We start from the raw sequence: 19665 nt of genomic DNA, 5'->3' as shown, positions 1-19665 counted from the left end.
GGCTGGAGTAATTCTTCATCTTCCGTGGTTAACTAATCCATCATTAGATGGAATCATGCAGATGCATATGAACTGTTTACTTTTAAAGCCAAGCTTTCTTCCATCAGCTTTTGACATTTTATTCACTTGGACAAGCTGATTAATGGTGTCAGCATTGTACATTTGCTTTGCAATGAATACTAAGCAGATGTTATACTGGCTTGTTGCCCCACACTGAGCATGAAGAGGTAAATCCTGTGAGACCTTGCTTTTGTTAGTAGGTCAGTTGCCAAAAGGTCAAATGGTGTCCCTTAGTCTGTTTTATACATAAATATGATATTGATTAATCTAGATATTTTGATTCAGGTCTTCTGGGAGGGGTTTTATATTAGAAGCACAGGGCCAAAACTTGACGCGTCAGACTAGGGAGGGCTTCCAGGTTGAACCATCTGTGAATTGCTCTCATTATACTTTGCATTTGCTCTCTCAGCAGGCATGCAGACAAGTAAGGAGATGTAACATTTTTCAGCAAGCCAATGGGATGTAACAAAAGAATGTTTCAGGCACGAAAGTCCCTCTTTAAGTCTGAAATAGAAACCACAAACTTCAAATTCAATACAGAGTGAGAAGAGAACAATACTTCCAAAAAGTCTGGGCAAGCACCCCTAGGATAAAAGGAAGCATTAGCAAAGGAAGAGGTGATGAGCCATACATAAGCATTGTCCTTCCACATGAGCTAAGCTTCAGAAATTAACCCACTGAAGTAGAACTACATCTGTTTGACACTGGCAGAAGACAATCAAGTGCATCGATACAGATTTCAGAAATCAGCCTGTGCCACAAAGTTTGAGTCAGACTGGAAGTTTCCCAAAGTTCAGAAGTATTCAGAATCAGGGCTCTTGGGTCCTGCTCACGTAATTTACAAAATGGAGGCTGTAAGCCAACATCTGTTGTCCTGGGATAAAGATTTTGAATATACAACTCTCCCAGATAGAAACAGAGTTATCTGCCTGCTTTCTGACACATAGATAGATAGATAGATAGATATGTGCAATTTTTAATATATTAATTTGTTAATTTCCATGTGGGTGTTTTCTTTTTCAAAAAATTATTTCTCCATTCTAGCCAAAAAGAAGAAAGAAAATAGGAAACCTACACATCAATCCCATACAGGTAAAAGTTAATCTGTTTTAGGGGGTACAAGATATGAATACTCACAATGCTCTCAGGTCCCCGCTAAAGCTCAGGGACTAGCTCCCAACTGATTCTCTGTTAATGCTCAGTATTCACCCTTCAAATGAGATTTTGTAAAATAATTGTGAGTATTTATGAAATTTAAATACCAGAAGTATATTACCTTTCTTATGGCATTAAATGTTTGAATTTAAACTACTTCAGCTAGAATGGCACTGTTATATTGACACAATTCTGCTGGTCAGAAAAACCTCTTCCTTTATAACTGTTCTTGTCCCACAAGTTCCTGGGAGCATGATTATTTAGCTTAAGCTGAAGAGAGTGGATTCAGCTCTGGAGGTCCATGGTTCACTCTCTGCTTTTGAAGGGTATGACTGATACTTAATTCAATATTTCACTCACGTCTCTAAAAAGACAAACATAAAATGCTAAACACATATACATAAAACTAGACCATGATAATTACATGTAGGTTGTTTATATTTCTTTCCTAAGCACAGATATCCTAGTTACTTGCATTTCATTAAAGTAAGTCCTTCTCTGGCTTAACAACCAATGAATTTAAGCCTGTTCGTTTAAACGATTGAGAGATTATATGTACTAAAAGCCTAAAGGTAATGAGACTTTTACTTATTGAACACCTTTTATATTCCCAGTGTATCTTTCCCTGTGTAAGATGAGCCTCATTTGTAGCATAAAGTGGTTTCTAACCAAATTCATCACCTTCCAGTTGACTGTACCCTTCCCCTTGAACACAAATTTGCAAGCAAGAAAGTTATTGAAAGGTCAAGGGATAGAGAGAAGCAGCACCCCGAAGAGAATGGCACTTGTTCCTTCTGCCACTTCAAATTACTGACTTCCTTACTGTCTCTATGCATTCATTTGCATAACAGAGGTGATCATCTAGCATTTATAATGGCAGATTGAATGTAAATTGGTTACTGAAACATAAAATACAAAAATATTAGTGTGGCTGACTGACTCTCATAACAATGTATGAGACTTTCATGAGAGGCTACAGGAGGATTTCATGGTCTTGGTGAAATAAGTGTTTCTTTCAGTTCCTCTTCCTTCTCCCATTACTGTAAAGTTGTTTAAGTGACTGGACTTCATATTTCAGTATATAACTTGTCACCAAAACCATTTTTACACCCTCTTGGACTGAACTGGACTCCAAACAGGGAAAACTGCTTACATTGAGAAGAATAATGGAGGATAAGAAGAAGCAGGGCTCATTGAAAAAGTTTTAAACTAGATTTGAAGGGAGAAGGGGAGAAAACCAGGCACAGCAGAGGCAAAACCAAGGGCGGCATGCCAGCATTTGGGGGATGGGGTGCTAGCAAGACCCTTTAGTTTGACACCTCAGTGGACATAGGGGATGGAGGCCCATGTGGTAGCAAAGACACAAGGGTTATAGATGTGTTAGAAGCCAGGGAAGTACCTGATAATGGTCACAAAGGAATTTGGGCTTCTCACTGCAAAAATGGGGTGGGATAAATAGCCCAGCTGCAGTGCATCCATACAAATGCACACAGCAGGGGCAACAAACAGGAGGAGCTGGAAGCCATTGTGAGGCAGAAAAACTATGATGTAGTTGTCACCATGGAACCATGGTGGGATAACTCCCACCATTGGAGTTCTGCATTGGATGGCTATCAACTCTTCAGAAGGGATAGGCAGGTAAGGAGAGGAGGTTGGGCAGCCCTGGATGTTAGGGAGTGTCTTGATTGTCCGGAGTTTGATGACAGTGTTGATAGATTTGAGCATGTATGGGTGAGAATCAAGGGGAAGGCCAACAAGGCAGATGCCATGGTGAGAGTCTGTTACAGATCACCCAACCAGGATGAAGAGGCAGATGAAATATTCTGCAGGCAGATGGGAGAAGTCTCACAATCTCTAGCCCTTGTTCTCATGAGGGATTTTGACTTACCAGATGTCTGCTGGCAATACAACACAGCAGAGAGGAAATGGTCTAGGAGGCTCCTGGAGTGAATGGAAGGAAAACAACTAGGGAAAGCACCCACTGGACCTGTTATTTGCAAACGGAGAAGGACTTGTGAGCAATATGATGGTTGGAGGCTGCTTTGGGCATGGCAATCATGAAATAATTGAGTTTTTGATTCTTGAAGAAGTAAGGAGAGCGGTCAGCAGAACTGCCACCTTGGACTTCTGTAGAGCAGACTTTGACTTGCTTAGGAGGCTGATTGGCAGAGACTCTTGGGGGGCAGTCCTAAAGGACAAAGGAGTCCAGGAGGGCTGGTTGCTCTTCAAGAAGGAAATTTTAGATGCACAAGAGCAGGCTGTTCCCATATGTCAGAAGACGAGCCAACGGGAAGACTGTCCTGAATAAAGAGCTGCGTCTGGAACTCAGGAATAAAAGGAGAATTTATAACCTTTGGAAGAAAGGGTGGGCATCTCAAGAGGTCTACAAGGATGCTGTGAAGGTATGCAGAGAGAAAATCAGAAGGGCCAAAGCCCAACTAGAGCTGAGCCTGGCTACTGCTGTAACAGGGAACAAAAAATGCTTCTATAAAGACGAGTGACAAGAGGAGGGCTAAGGAGAATCTGCACCCTCTGGTGGATGTGGGAGTGGAAAAATAGTGACAGAGGATGAGGGAAAGGCTAAGGTACTAAATGCCTCTTTGCGTCAGTCTTTAATAGTAAGACCAGTTGTTCTCCGGGTACCCAGCCCCCTGAGCCAGAAGATGAGGATGGGGAGCAGAATGAAGCCCAAATAATCCAAGGGGAAATAGTTAGTAACCTGCTACACAACCATCCAAGGGTACTGAGTGAGCTGACAGAGGTGCTCACCAAACCGCTTTCCATTATTTATCAGCAGTCCTGGCTAGCCAGGGAGGTTCCAGTTGACTGGAAGTTGGCAAATGTGACACCCATCTACAGGAAGGGCCAGAAGGAGGATCTGGGGAAATCAGAGGCCTGTCAATCTGACATTGGTGCCAGGGAAGGCCATGGAACAGATCATCCTGAGTGCCATCACATGGCACACACAAGACAACCAAGCGATCAGGCCCAGTCAGCATGGTTTTATGAAAGGCTGGTCTTGGTTGACGAACCTGATCTCGTTCTATGACAAAGTGACCTGCTTAGTGGATGAGGGAAAGGCTGTGGATGCTGTGTGCTTAGACCTCAGTAAAGCCTCTGACACTGTTTCCCACAGTATCTTCCTGGAGAAACTGGCAGCTCATGGCTTGGACAAGCATGCTCTTTGCTGGGTAAAGAACCAGCTGGATGACTGGCCCCAAAGAACTGTGGTGAATGGAGTCAAATACAGTTGGTGGCCGGTCGTAAGTGGAGACTGAGGGCTCAGTATTGGGTCTGGTTCTGTTTGATCTCTTTACCAATGACCTGGATGAGGGGCTTGAGGGCACCCTCAGTAAGTTTGCAGATGACAACAAGTTGGGTGCAAGTATTGGTCTGCTGGAGGGTAGGAAGGCTCTGCAGAGGGATCTGGACAGGCTGGGTCATTGGGCTGAAGCCAATTGTATGAGGTTTAACAAGGCCAAGTGCTGGGTCCTGCACTTGGGTCACAACAACCCCAGGCAACACTACAGGCTGGGGAAGAGTAGCTGGGAAGCTGCCTGGCAGAGAGGGATCTGGGGGTGTTGATTGACAGTGGCTGAATATGAGCCAGCAGGCCATAATCATCCTTCAAAAAGGCCAACAGCATCCTGGCTTGTATCAGGAATAGTGTGGCCAGCAGGACTAGAGAAGTGATTGTCCTGCATATTCAGTGCCGGTGAAGCCCTACCTCAAGTCCTGTGTTCAGTTTTGTGTCCCTCACTACAAGAAAGACGTTGAGGTGCTGCTGCAAGAAAGACATTGAGTTCAAAGGAGGGCAACAAAGCTGATGAGGGGTCTGGAGAACAAGTCTCATGAGGAGCAGCTGAGGGAACTGGTGCTGTTTAGCCTGGAGAAAAGGAGGCTGAGGGGAGACCTTATGGCTGTCTACAACTACCTGACTGGAGGTTGTAGCATGGAGGGTGTTGGTCTCTTCTCCCAAGTAGCAAGTGATGGGATGAGAGGAAATGGCCTCAGGTTGTGCCAGGGAAGGTTTAGGTTGGATATTAGGAGACATTTATTCATGGAAAGGGTTGTCAGGCATTGCAACAGGCTGCCCAGGGAAGTGGTGGAGTCATCATCCCTGGAGGTGTTTAAAAGACGTGTAGATGAGGTTCTCAGGGACATGGTTTAGTGACAGAGTTAGGTATGTTTGGACTCGATGGTCTTGAGGGTCTCTTCCAACCTAAATGATTCTATGATTCTAAGGACAAGAACAGTTACAAAGGAAGAAGTTTTCCCAACCAACATAATTGTGTCAATAAAGTAATGTCCTTAATGGCTGTATTTTAAGCAGCAAACCTAGTGAAAAGACCCGCTTGATCTGCAATGTTTTACTGAGCCATTCTACTTAAAATATATTTCAAGTTTTTCTGGTAAGACTGTTTTCCTCTCAACACAAAAGCAGCTGCAGGTTTTTATTCCTAACCTTTAGAAATAAACAGAAAAGTATCAACCACACTCCTACTCAACATTTTTGACCAGGTTTTCCTACTTTTATTTTTTGCTAGAGCAGGCTAGGATGCTATGCCTCCTCTGTCACTTAACAGAACTACTGCACATACACACTCTATCTAGGACTTCCCATGAAAAAGGCACACATCCATCTTGCTGTGCCTCCTTTCAGGAATCCTGTCAGTTACGGCTCTAACTTTCTGATGTTCAATACAGTAATCCCTTTCCCTTTAAGTTTGCCCATAAAATGTGATTTAGTGAACCTTTTTCTTCCCATTTGCTGCAACTGGCTGTTCAAAGTCTTCATGATTCTCTCCAAATAAATTTTCACTAATATTTGTAATAGTCACATCCTATTTACAGAAGGAGAGATTGACACTACTAGGTTCCGGTCTCATCCAGCAACTAACATCTTTCTCATGAAGTCTTGCATGAAGCACATTAGGATATGTGTTGACAGAGAAGCTGTGGCATTGCACTTCAAAAGGGGTGGGTGTCATATTTACCTCATATATCTGAAAATGGAAATGGCGTAGGGAACTGAGTATTGCCAGTCGTAATTTTCAAAAGAATACTAGAGCCATAAACATGACGCTATTTTAAGTAGATGTGGGGCCAGGGAGTGTGAGTCTTTCTTCTATCTTTTGGTTTTATTAAACTTTCTGGTTGATTTGGGCCATCTTTAAAAAGTATTTCAATAATCATAATGGCCAGAAACTTACTCTGTTGTAACATCTATTACCTCTCTTTTTTTTTTTTTTTTTTAATTTTGGATTTTGATTTTTGAAACTCTTGCACCATCATTGCTTACCAGCGTCCAAGTGCTGGCAACAACACAATACCCCACAAATTTCCTGGATTTTATAGTAACTGGCAATGTCGGTCTCCAGGGAGAAGCATTAGCCCTGTGCATAAAGCTTGCAATTCACATAAAACAGCCCTATTTCTTCTTTAAATTTGATCATATGCTGTCATTTTCATGTATATCTTTATTAGTATAGTACAATATTTCTTTTAAAGCTTTTAAAATTTTCAGGCTTTCTCTCATTTAAAATTATAATTCTCTGCCATTTCAGTTCAACAGTACACCAATTTTCCTGTATCTGAGTCATTTTTGCCCACAGTTCTAGCTCTGTATTTCATCACCACCAGTTAGGGCTGCCCATCAGCAGCACATTAATTAAATCTGTACAAAATATGTAATTGGCTTTTTATCACTGATCTAATGTTTCTAGAAAACATTTTCACATTTTGATCCTCCTCTTTTCACTAAAAATAATTTTACTCATCACAGTACCAATGTGGTTGCAGCTCAGCTCAGTTTGTCTTGATGGGACTACAATCAACCAGACAAAAAAAATAAAAAAGGCTGCTGTCCCAATTCTGTATCTGGAAGAGACAGAGCTGATACCAATATGTTAATGCTCTGATTCACAATTTAAAGAGCAGGCAAAGTATAAACTCTTGACAAAGATTGATTTATTTGCTACAGAGATTACCAATCTCATCTGCAAAAACAGAAGAATGCATCTATTTTTGAAACAGAAAATTGTGCTTGAAGTTCTTTCGTTTGGATCTTAGCTTCCAGACATTGTCTTCACAGGTCCCAGACTGTCGCATTGTAGTCTCACCTCAAGTTTCTGTTTACATCTGAAGCTTCCCTGTAGACAGCACTAGGCACAGATATATTGCAACCAAATATTATGTTGTTCTCTGACCTTGATCTATTGTCATATTATTTTCTTTAAGCTGGATATAAATGCCTGAAACACGTGATACTTAACTCCTCTCTTTCACCTTCATAAGGGTGAAACAAAGGGTGCTCTTGATTACTTTCCTGATTCCATAAATGTGATCTGTTCTCCTCAAGCATGTAAATATATCAGTAAAGAGCGGCATCTTTTGAAGAGACAGACATCTACATTTTTTCTAGTTACCACTGGTCAATGAGATTGGAAGCAGGAATCAGTGTCAAACTGAATTATGATTCAACCTGGTACACAGAGGCAAGAATGAGTAAGGATGCAGGCAGAGGACTAGAACAATATAGGCAAGATACAGAATTTGGAGGAGGTGCACAGATCATGAAACATTGTTTCAACCTGTTTCAAGAAGCAAAGCTAAAAAAGGAAAATACAGTCTTGACAAAAATGTAAAATATTGACAAGAATGAGGAGAACAATACATTAAATACATAAAATAGAAATGAAATTTATGGAACCCACTGAAGCAGCAGACTCATGATTCCTGATTCAGCAAAATAGTTACAGACTTAAGCTTAAGTGTGCTCTTCGTTCACACAGAAGCTAAATACATGATTAAAATTCTGCCTGTGCTTATGTGCTGAATTAATCCTATAGCAATCATAGTCTCCTCCTTCAGCTTCCACTGAGCCACAGGATTCAGTGCATCCACGGAATTTAGACTGCTCAGTACTTCAAAACCATGCTTCTATGTAAGAGCACCAAACCCACAGTTACAAGACACAATTAATCTTTAATGTTTTTCTAACTGTTTTTGCTTGAAGGATCTTAGTAGTACTGGGCATTGATCCAATAAACATGAACTCATTCAAGGGTAGAAGACAGTGTGAGTTCCTCCCTAATATTTTCCTTCTCTATGTTACCATGTTTAAATAAGCAAAACATAGCTTACTTTTCCCCCAGCATCACTGAATTTTTTCACATATACAGTGCAGTAAAACCATGAAAGAAAATTGTTCTTGGAATTTATGCTACCATTTTTCCCTGATAATGACTTTAGGCACAGTAAAAATAACAGATGTTTCTTACCAAAATAACTCAGAACTGAATGTTAATTGTTTATTCTCTTTTAAAAACAGAAACCAATCAGTAATCAAATAACTCTAGGTTGTCAAATAAATGTGCTTTATGTACAATCATGAGACTACTATCTGAAGTGAATGAAAAATTAATCTTAGTTTAATTTATTGTGGTGGTTTTGTAAATGCATTTCTGAGGATGAGATTAATTACATCCATTGATGTGAATAATATACAATCAATACCCATTTTTCTTTCTCAATGGATGAAATAAAATCCCTTCTACAACTGGGACTTTGTTGCTATTCTTTAAAAAATCATCAGAATATACAGCTGAAACAGGAACAAAGCAAAAATGAAAACAAAGAGAGGAGTACAAGGATTTTTACTGAAAACTATAACAAAAACCAGAAATCTCAAGTGAGATGACAATGAGTCACCAAGAGCAACAAAACCTAGGTCCTAAAGCCTAGATCTTGCAGTCTTTTAGTACCACATATTTAACTAATGCCACAGAGCACACTGCAGGATTCTGGAAGTATTTGCAGGATCAGGCATGAACCATTCAGCTTAGCTGTAGGTTAGCAGGAACAACAGTTAATAAAATAAGATTTGAAATATCATGTAAACTCCTGAAGCTCCAGATATGTTTCTATTCTGTCAAACTCATGATAGCTTAAATTACTCACAATTTGGATGGGTTTTCTTTGGAAATTTAATTTAAAATACTATGGAACAATTTATTAAAATGTGTTTTCCAAAAAGCAGCATTATGGCAAAGGAGAACAATAACTTTTTCAGTAATGGTTTCTGGTTTAGTTCACATACTTTAACAATTAAAAATAATAGGAAAGGGGTGGGGGGTTGTTCCAGTGTTGTTGTAGCTGTTAAAATTATAAAGCTGTATTTCAATGAATAATTCCTTTATATACTATGAAGCATGGACAGTTTTAGAGATGGCATGTTTTTTCCATGGCATACGTCAAACCTGCCTGCTGAGCTGGGTCTAGTTTTTCATGAGCAGAATGCTGGATCTATCCACTCGCAGATAAAAGAGCTACTTACCTAATGAACACGGAAGTTAAAGATTTCCTTTAACGTTAAATGAACTTTTTAGAGTGGCAACAAGAGAAGCTTGGATTTTCAGTGTATCTGCTGGATGGTTCACAGTGTCCAGGAGTGTTTAATACAACAGAGCTTCACAAGAATACTAGAAGGAATTAAAATAGAGAGGAGAAGACCTTATTCAGGTCCCTTACTCTGGGGTGAACTTTACTCCTTTTAAACTCTTGTAAATGCTAGAAAACATTTTGGCTAATGAAAATTATGCAATTTAATTAAGTTTTGAGTATACTTTACATTATTTGCATACTTAAGAATGATGCCTCAGCAGATTGCAAGATCTAACCTATACACTGGGTGTTACTTAATGTGCAATACTGAGGCATTTGTCTCTTGTTTTTCTGGTCTCTAATTTTATTAGCCAAATTTGACTGTGCTGCCACTGTAGCTGTAATCTAAACAACTCTAAGAATATGCTAATTGAGCAGATAGCCTAATTCTTTTGGCTTGAATTCCACCATAAGCAGTGGAATTTGTTTTCTGGAAAAAGAGGTAATGTGATGTAATAATTCAGTGGATAACTAAGAGAAACTGTGAACTTAAGTGCAGATCTGGAAATGCACACAAGTGATTATCTGGGAGCAGTGCTAGTAATAACCTTCAGGTGTCTGCTGACATCAAAAAGGAGACCTATGGCCCTTAGATGCACATACGGCCTTTGTATTAGTTGAGTGGACGGGCCTTTCTATTGACTATCACAGGAAAAAAATCTAGAGCATATGTCACATTTAAAGATTTAAGGCATAAGAAGATGGAGGTGCTAGCCAGGATCTAATGTGTTAATATAATGAACAAAATCAATATTTTGTCTGCTTTACAGGCACTATTACTTTTCTTCAAGTGCAGAAGAATTAACCAAAATTCTCCAAAAAAATTCTCATTTCAATGAGAGAACAGATAAGTAACTACAGAACCTGGAAAGTTGCAAATCTCTTTTGCTCATTTAGAACATTGCCTGTCAATGCAGGACTCTTCTCCATAGTATGTCATCTGGTGCCTTAGAACCATACAGTCATAACTCAGGTTAGAAGGGACCTTCAGGGATTATCTAATTCAACTCTCTCCTCAAAACTGGTCTAATTAGATCAGATTGATCAGGGCCATGCCCAGGGGAGTCCTGAACATGTCCAAGGATGGAAATTCTGCAACTTCTCCAGGCAACCTGTTTCGGTGTTTGACCACCATCATGGTATTTTTTTGCCTTTTATCTGGAATATGGAACTTACCATGTTGCAACTTGTGTCTGTTGCCTCCTGTGCCATCACCATGCACCTCTGAGAAGAGGCTAGTTCCATCTTCTATTCCTGTCCTGCAGTTGTGTAGTTGTAGGCAGCAACAAAATCTCCTCTTAGCATTCTTTTCTCCATGCTGAAGTTGTCCAGCTCTCTAAGCTTCTTCATGTGTATCATATTCTCCAGCTCATGACCATTTTGGAGCCCTTCTGGTTGACTGTCTCCCATACGTCAATATTGTCCTTGTACCGCAAGGAGCCCAAAACTGGACACAGTACTCAGATGAAGTCTTATGAAAGGTCACTTCCCTGGCCCTCTTGTTAATACTGTTGGCCACCTCTGCTGCTGGCCACACTGCTGACTCATACTCAAATTGACCACTAGGACACCCAGGTCCTTTTCTGTAGAGCTGCTTCCCAACAGCCCCCATCCTGCACTGGTTCATGAAGCTATTCCTTCCCAGACGGAAGACCTGGCAATTGCTCTTGTTGGATGCCAGGAAGCTTGCATCAGCCTGTATCTCCAGGATATGGAGCTCTCTCTGAATAGCTCTGCCCTACAGCTGAATTTGGCTTTTGAAATTCACTAAAAGAATGTAAAAGCTAGGGAGCCACGGTAGGAAAGAATCCCTGTGCATCAGAAGCATCTCAAGGGAAATGAGAGAGCCAGATGGAGATGATAGTTTCATTTGCCTCTAGAAGTTACTCGCAATGAGAATGAGACACTACAAAAATGCTTATTTGGCTAAATGTTCTTCTATCAGCAGTGAGAGGTTGGTTTGATTGTCTGTCTTACCATCTTGAAAAAAACATATTTGTGTTGATTTCTTAAGATGTGTCGGCAACTTGCCTTATGATATTGGTATTTCTGATACTATATTTTTATTTGCTTCCCACAACATTTTAATTCTGTATCTATTTTGATTTGATGACAGGGACAGTTCTAAGTCACAAACTAAAATGGAGCCTTTATTATACAGTTATGTTTTTTCCCAGAGGAGATGCCTGAGAAATCTTATGGACCAAATTGTGCAGTAGTCTGCAGCTGGTCTATTTAAACTGATCTTGTGCTGACATCTTCTAAGAAGGAGGAAGATTCTGACAGCCAGGGAAACCATCTGGATTTATCTAATTCTTCAGATTTTTTTTGTTGCATAAAAAGTGTGTATTAAGACAAGCCATCTGAACAGTTGCATTGCTAATGGGACCATATTCCTAATTCTTTGGCTCTGTTGATTCCATAAATCTCTAAGGCTTTTAGAGTGTATAACCTTTCCTAGTTTGTTCCGACTTCCGTCAGGGTGGTGTACCCTTTGCAAAATATATAACCTAGGGCTCCGCAAAAACTATTTGTGACAAGGGAATGTAGCTTTGGGACAAACTTCCGAGATAGATCAAGCAAATTTGACTTCTGGCTGCTTTTGGGTATTCTGCAAGTTTTCACACCTTTTTTAGAAATCGACACTCACAGATCCAGATATCCTTTCTACATGAACAAATAAAAGCCTTTACAATGGTCAAATCAAGCTAACAAAACACCCCCCACAGCCTCCACATCAGAAAACAACACAGGAGGAAGCCTCTATCAGATCTACCAGAGACCATTATTGATTTATGTGTAGGATGTTCAGATGCTCCTATTAATGCATGGCACTACTAAGCCACAAATTATTCAGGGAGTGATTTTTCCAGTACACAACAAATACCACTAATGATTAGTGATCTTAGGAATGTCCTCTCTGTAGTACAGAAAGGATGTTATTGTAGTGATATAGCTGCTTCACGTGACCTGTGGCACGAACTTCTGCATCTGGTGAATGGAAGACAAAGGAACGCATATAAATCACTTTTGATTCATCTTCCATTATGTGTTGCAGGATGCCTTGCTGACTATTACATCTTACAAGCTGACTTAAAACAGCCTCATCTGAGATATCCTTCCATTGACTTTGCTTTTATTGGGGTCTCTTTGTGTGTGGCTAAAAAGGTTTAAAAAGGGGAAAGATGTGAAACGTACTACAATCCTCATGTTTAACATTCCCTAAATATTTAAGAAGCTACTTCCTGGCAGCTCTTGCACAACTGTGGGCCAAACAAGTAAAAAATGTGCATAAAAATTTTGCTCTCTTTAGTCTGAGCAACCAAATCTATTCTGGATTCTTCCATGATGTGGCACAAGTGGTATGGTTGATATGCTCAAGGAACAGAATGCTCTGCGTGTTTCTTTGTGAAAAAAAAAAAAGCCTTAATAAGCCCTCAGTATGGGCTTGGACAGTTCAGTTTTCATTATTGTAACAAGGAACAGTAATGTTAAAACAATTAGTAAACATCATCTAAATAGTTCTTCAAACAACCCTTTGGATTGGGTGAGACTGACTCCTGAGACGCTTTCCTGCCATTTCAGTGGAGCCAGCACCGGACACCACTGGCCAGGAAAGCAGTATCTGTTCACAAAGCTGTTTGGGAGAGGAACCAGAGAATGGTTTATTCCCTAAGATGCTTTTTACAGTGGAGCCACTGGAGCTGGACACCACCAGGACATGGCGTTGACTTGCAACAGCCCTTCCACAGCAGAAAGGGTGAACCATGAGGCCTGAGAGGCTAATCTGTGGAAGCTATGGAGTTCTGAGTCCCCTCTGCTTTGTGGTGAGAGCGTCCGTGGTCATTTGAGAGCTGAGAAGGATTCAGTTATGAAGCTGAAAAGAAATGTGAAATGATATCTGTGTGACTGCCATTCCCACCCTTCCCCTTGTCCCTGCGACCTTGCTGGGAGGAAGCAGGGCTGGGACTGCGGCTGTGGGAGCACGGACACGGTGTTTCATCAGCATCTGAAAATTACATTCCTCTACCACTGAAAAATGTGTCATGTTCCATGATAATGGTGGTATTACACAGGGGATTCTTTGATCCTGCCAGTGCTTAGGGTGCTTTTTCCCCAAAAATATGCTTTCTTGACAACCTAGGGGAACTAATTCAGTATGGTAACATCTACTCTGAGTCTCTGCAAAGGTGCTATGTTGCCTTCTTTTGACTGTAAGACTTGATAGATTTTTTTTTTAAACTATTTATTCCCCATGGGTGGATTTAGCCTCCTAAAGCAAGCCTCTCTCATTACACACTGTAAGTGTTGGAAAGCTAGATGACAAGAGCTAAAACTGCAATGACTTGGGACTTCATAGCCACTCCCTTGCTTTTCTGAGTGCTCAATTTGCATTTGCGTGTGGAGATCGACGACATCAGTGTATCCTCTTCTATTAACAACAGCAATACTCGTGTTTCCAAGGAGTTTTGCTCTTCCAGGCAATTTTGCCTCACTTAATCTCTACTTTGGGAAAAGAAAAAAAGATATATATATTCTTAGCCAAGTCGTAAAGGAGGACGGAGGTGGAATAAAGAGGAAATTTAGGGGCTGACTCCCAGGGTTTCAGTTTCGGGGCCGTGAACCTCAAGCAGGCTCGGCCCGGAGGCGCTGCCCGCCCGCCCAGGGCGCGGTTAGGGCCGGGGAGGGGACGCCCCCGCTCAGCGGGGCCGCAGCCGGAGCCGCCTCCGGGCCCCCGCGGCTCCCCCGGGCTGCCTCTCGGCGGCGGGCGGGGGGGCGGCAGGAAGCGGGGCAGCCCCTCAGCCGCCGGGGGCCGCGCGGCGCACCCGGAAGCGGTTAGGCCGGTTGCAGGGGGCGGTTGGCGGCGGTTGGCGGCGCGCTGGCTGGCTGGCTCGCAGGCGCGTCCCGCTGGCGGCCGCGGGGCTCAGGGTAGAGACGCGGCCCGGCCCGGCCCGGCCGCCCCGCAGCCCGCGATGCCCTCGGACTGCCGGCTGCGCTGGCGACGCCGCGGGGCATGGTGAGCCCGGGGCGGCCGCTCCCCGCGGGGACCCGGCAAGCGGCCTCGCTGCTCCAACTCAGCCTTCTCCTCCTGCTGCTGCCACGGGGCATCGGAGCGCAGAAAGGTGGGTGAGAGAGTGGGTGGGCAGGGCGGCGGCGGGCCAGTTTGCTGCCCGGCGGGTGAGGGAAACCAACCCTCTCCGGGGCTGCGGGGAGAGGGAGCCCCCACCTCTGGTTTCTCTCCCACCCGGGGCATGCGGTCCTGCACCTCGCCTGCCCCCTCCCTGGCCAACAAAGGGCGAAAGAAGAGCCCTGTTCTTGGAACCCCCTTTTTCTCGCTCCCCGTTCCCTCAGTGGGAACTGCCCGCCCTGTCGGGGAGCGTGGGGGGTCCCTCAGGCGGCCCGCACGCCCCCCAGGTGCGGGGAGGTTTGCCCGGCCCGGGCCGCCCCTCAGGCTCCAGGTGGGGCTGCATTCAGGCTTGGAGCGACCGACGGGATAGGGGAGGGAGGCGCTGGGCTGCGGGGGTAGATTTGGGGCACAAGGGCAGTCCGAAGGCGGAGGGTGTGCTCGGGTTTGTATTCTTGAACAACATCCCATTTCTGGGGGAGGCAGCCCGAGCCGCGGGGGGACCCCTGGGTGTTTCCTCCGTACGCTCTGTGTGAAGTGGTGTGAGCCAGGAGGTGGATAAAGGGGAGATTCTGCTTGCTGTGAAAAACAGGCTTAAATGCACTCGAGAGTATGTAGAAGCGTATATGGGGGTGAGAGTCTGGAATCGGAATGTGTGATAGACAGGGGTTTTGGATATTTTATTTGTGTTTGTTTGTTTTTTAATTTGGCAAGATTTCTCCTGCTCTGGTGGAATTGCTGGTTAGGCTTTAGCACTTTGAAAATTACGAGGCACAATTTGGTCACTTCATGGCAGAAGATCAGAGGATGCCACAGTAACTGTCACTTTGATCATATGCTTGGGAGAAAGTCGTGGGAGCGAGTGTTTTGACAGCATCTTGAAACTTTCACTGCTGTCAATACAAGGGTTGTGAGGAGTTTTATGGTTTTCAGTTCCGCTTGCCTCTTGCACTGGTCTTGCTTGGTTGTGGAAACTCAACTCTGTTTTCACGTAACTTTCTCTTTCTGTACGTCTCAAAGAGAGATGGCAATATATTTGAATGGTGCAAATGCTGTATTTAAGTGCACAAAGGGAAGTGGAGATCTATGCACTATGCTGCTAGCATACATTTCAATTAATTTTTTTTAATGGAAAAGGTCATTTTGACTTACCTTTTAATCTTATTTCCATGTAATTGCATTTAATTTTAAATATATTCCTATTCACATATGAAGCTAATGTTAGTAATAATTTGGCATACCTGGTTTGGTTTTGCTTTAATTTATAATGGAAGAGGAGAAGACCTATTTGCTTTTGGGAGGAAACTGGGCAATTTTAACATTTAGTTTTTTCAAGGGTGCTGCAGCAACAGCAGGGTGTTAGTTCATGCTGTAGGAGCATCACTTGACCGGACACTTGTCTGACCTTTTGGTGAGCAGACTGACTTTGTTATTCTAGGAGAAAACTGAACTGGGGGAGGGGGAAAGAGTAATAATTATTGAGTCAAATTGGCTCAGTGAGTGGTCAGAGGTGTGATAGAGGGTGTGGGACCATGCAGCAAGAAGTGGGACTGTGTGGGCAGCAGGCTTTTCGGTATGCTGTTCGCTTTATCTTTCTGCACTCTGAGCAGCAGTTGAAGAGCTCCTACTCAGATTTTCAGTTTACAGTGTCCCTCTAGTTAAAGCTTAGAAGTTTGTGCAGAAGTCTCGCTTTTGAGCAAGAGGGGAGCTTCTTTATTGACAAGCTTAATTTTATTTGGTAACAAAACGCAGAGCCTGTTTTAAGGTTAGAGTTTCTGGTGTCGAATACAATGCTCTTCAGTACGAGAAACTTTTGGAACTTCTAAGAAAAGTTCTGCTTGTGAGGGACTGTTTCCTTGCCAAAATATTTTCATTTATCTTATTCCAGAGAAGGTCGGGGAGCCCATATCCTGTATCTTTAAATGCTGGCATAGTTCTAATTTGGGTAAGGAATCCCATACAGAAATGAAACGGCTGCCTTACTAATGAAGGGTCTCCACAAAACGTATTAAATACAAGCACAGCATTAATTAGTGTATTAAATACATGCACAGACTTCAATGAGAATATATTGATTGCCAATGGAAGTACCCAAGGCTTAGCAAATTCCAGAGTTAAAGTTGCTTTTAAGCTCATTTATAAAAATACAGTAAGTGATACTATGTAGGAACCTAGCCTCATTTGTTATGTTAGGGAGACTGATCCTCTGTTAATAAGCAACTGTTCATTTTCTTTTCCACTGTTCAGCAGCTCTAAGCCTTACATACTACATGGCATTTAAATCTTGGTCTGAAGATCAAGTGTTTTCATTTCTCACATGATTCTCTGTAGAGTACCTCCCTGGTATGAACTGATTTAAAAATAACAATATGGTTTTGGTCAATGTGAAACTTGTTTTGAATATTGGGTCAAATGTTCATCTCCTCCTCCTCCCTTTCCAGAAAGCTGCAAACTGAGGAATGAGAAAGTACAGGTACTGCTGTGGTGAATATGCTTTTTGCTTAATAGCCCTCTCCATTGTCTTGTAGGATTCAAGTGTGATTTTTTTACAGCCTATCGTGTTGAGAATCATTCAGTATACGTAATTTAACATTCTTTGGTCAAAGTCATGAATTTGAGCATCTTACTGTCTTGGAAAATATGAGAATTTCGTATGAGATTGAACACCTTCAAAAACATTGAAAAAAACTCAACAGAGAAGTACCCCATGCTGCGTTTCATACAGTCTCATGCATCAGGGATTCTCCAGCTGATGGCTGTGCAAGTCAGCTCTTGTGATTTTGAAACAATTTTGTAGTTAATCTAGGTCCTGGTTGCAAGGATATCTGAAAAATACTTGAAGTGTTTTAGTTGTTTTTCATGTAATTAAGCAGGTGTGAATGAAAGCAAGGCAGCACCATATAAGCTTCCTGCTCTTTGTGGATTTCATTTTGAGAAACAGTGCTTTTTACAGATGTTCAGCTATTGATATAAATTCAGTATGGCCTTTTTGTTGGTTAAGTTTAACCTTTTTTTGAAAGTGGAGAAACATTATAAAATAGCTAAGAGGGAAATGGTTGCTTAGCTTTTATCAAAATAGAAGTTGAGTAATGTCGCAGTTATTTTGAAGGTATGAAGGTTGTAAGGTCTGTGGAGCGAAGACTTGGTTATCACACATGTGGTTTGGTAGTCCTCTGTTGGGATTCCTAGTGGATACTGATTTGCATATGAAACTGGAATAAAGCCTTAAGTTAAAAATAAACTTCAGATTCTAAAATGGATACCCAAGTGATTGGAAGCAGATTTCTTTGCAACTTCTTAAAAAAAATGAACTCTGGATGCTTGTTTTTGAATGTAACTCGCACATTTTGTTCTAAACAAATACCAACTCATAAGGATGTTTTTACATACTCAAACCTCATTGAAGAAAGTACAAGGAAGTGATTCATCACAGTAGCTTAAAAATCTTTGCTTCAGTGTAGTAGAGAAAAATATTTTTTGATTGTATGGTGCTGAGTTACCATGATCTGAAAAGCTAACTGAAAGAACTAATGGCTTTGTGTGTATTGAGTCTAATAAAATGATTTTTCCATGGCTTTGTGTTTTGTAATAGAACTGCATTGTTCCTGGATCAGTTATGTGTTCCCTGTTCCTCTTAAGTTCCTCTAGGTGCCTTCCCCTTCTTTCCAGAGCGCTCTTGGTCTCACCCCTGCTTCTCGATCTGACCAGCTGGTAGACGATGGTGGCTTTGACTGTGTCCAGTCCAGATTTAGGCACGTGCTGATCCATTAGCCTCGCCTCTGAATTCTGTAGGACCTGAAATAGCTCATGGTCGTTCAGATGGTGGTGGCTGAAACAAACACCTGTAGCGACTCTTGTGACTTCCTAGCCACTTACTGTACAGGGGTGCTTTGGTGCCTTTGTACTGCATTTTGCTTGCAGGATGGTGAGTTCAGAAATTCCTGGGACAGGTGGGAGGTTTAAGACTAGCTGTGTGAGTTGGCGAACTTGGTTTCTGTGAATTTGTTTCCTTAAACTTTGTTTCAGACTTGGAAATAACTGTCTCTTTTGGTCCCTAAGATAACCTTCCAATTGTGAACTTCAAGCCTAAAAGGGTCTAACAATGTCCTCCAACTATAGATTTGGAAGGCAGGTGGCTTGATTTGGAGAGAAGGAAGCAGGCAAAGTGCAGGTGGCTCTAGCTACATATCCATCAGCTGGGCAAGTGGAAGGGAGAGAGGCTGTAGCTTCTCCCTGAATATTCTGGAAGAGATTATTTCCTTCTAGAACAAGGAACTGGCAAGTGTTGCAGGTGCCAAGGTAGCCCATTGCAGGTGTCTTTTTCCTACGACAGAGAGCTATTGGCATGTGAATATAAAGTTCTACCACAAAACCATCTGCCATATGAGCAATCATCATGTGTTGCCCTTCATACAAATGCCATTTTCTACTCTTGCTAAATTAGATTGGGTGGTGTCTCATTGCCCTTTGTATCCATTGTCCTTGGCTGGGCTCATCTGGGAGGAAGAGAGTCACAGCAAAACGCATAAGGAATTATTTTGATTAAAAAGACCCCCAGCTCTTTGAATGAAGTGTTTATTATCCCTCAAATTAACATTTACAATTAGTCTTTTATAATGGGGAGGGCAGTGCTCTATTGAACTAGTTGATTTTGCTAATCAGACAGTTTTACTTAAGAATGTAGAGTGTTTTGAAGATGCATCTGGGGAGTATGCATACTCTTAAGGATTCAGGGTTTGGTACCTTGTAGGTAGGAGTCCTGAGGCAAATCCCCTTCAACCTTGTGCTGAGAAGTATGGAAAAATTTTTCAAGACTGGGGTGTAAGTTTCTGCCAGGCTTAGCCAACATGTCTGCTGACTCAAGTTTTCTGATGCTCTTT

At 42.1% G+C, this 19665-nt stretch overlaps 1 protein-coding gene across 2 annotated transcripts in view; it reads left to right on the top strand.

The window, feature by feature from the left end:
- Positions 1-14169: 14169 nt before the first annotated feature.
- DCBLD2 (discoidin, CUB and LCCL domain containing 2) overlaps positions 14170-19665 on the top strand; it is a 47729-nt gene continuing 42233 nt past the window's right edge. Inside the window, exon 1 of one of the 2 annotated variants that reach the window (XM_065062391.1) lies at positions 14170-14783. In XM_065062391.1, the coding sequence (XP_064918463.1) occupies positions 14675-14783 (109 nt within the window). In that variant the 5' untranslated portion in view covers positions 14170-14674. The remainder of the gene's footprint in view (positions 14784-19665) is intronic. The other variant, XM_005506681.3, reaches the window with a different exon arrangement.

This window comes from Columba livia, chromosome 1 (genome assembly GCF_036013475.1).
Source record: "Columba livia isolate bColLiv1 breed racing homer chromosome 1, bColLiv1.pat.W.v2, whole genome shotgun sequence".
Classification (NCBI taxonomy): Eukaryota; Metazoa; Chordata; class Aves; order Columbiformes; family Columbidae; genus Columba; species Columba livia.
This window is presented reverse-complemented; position numbering and strand designations above follow the sequence as displayed.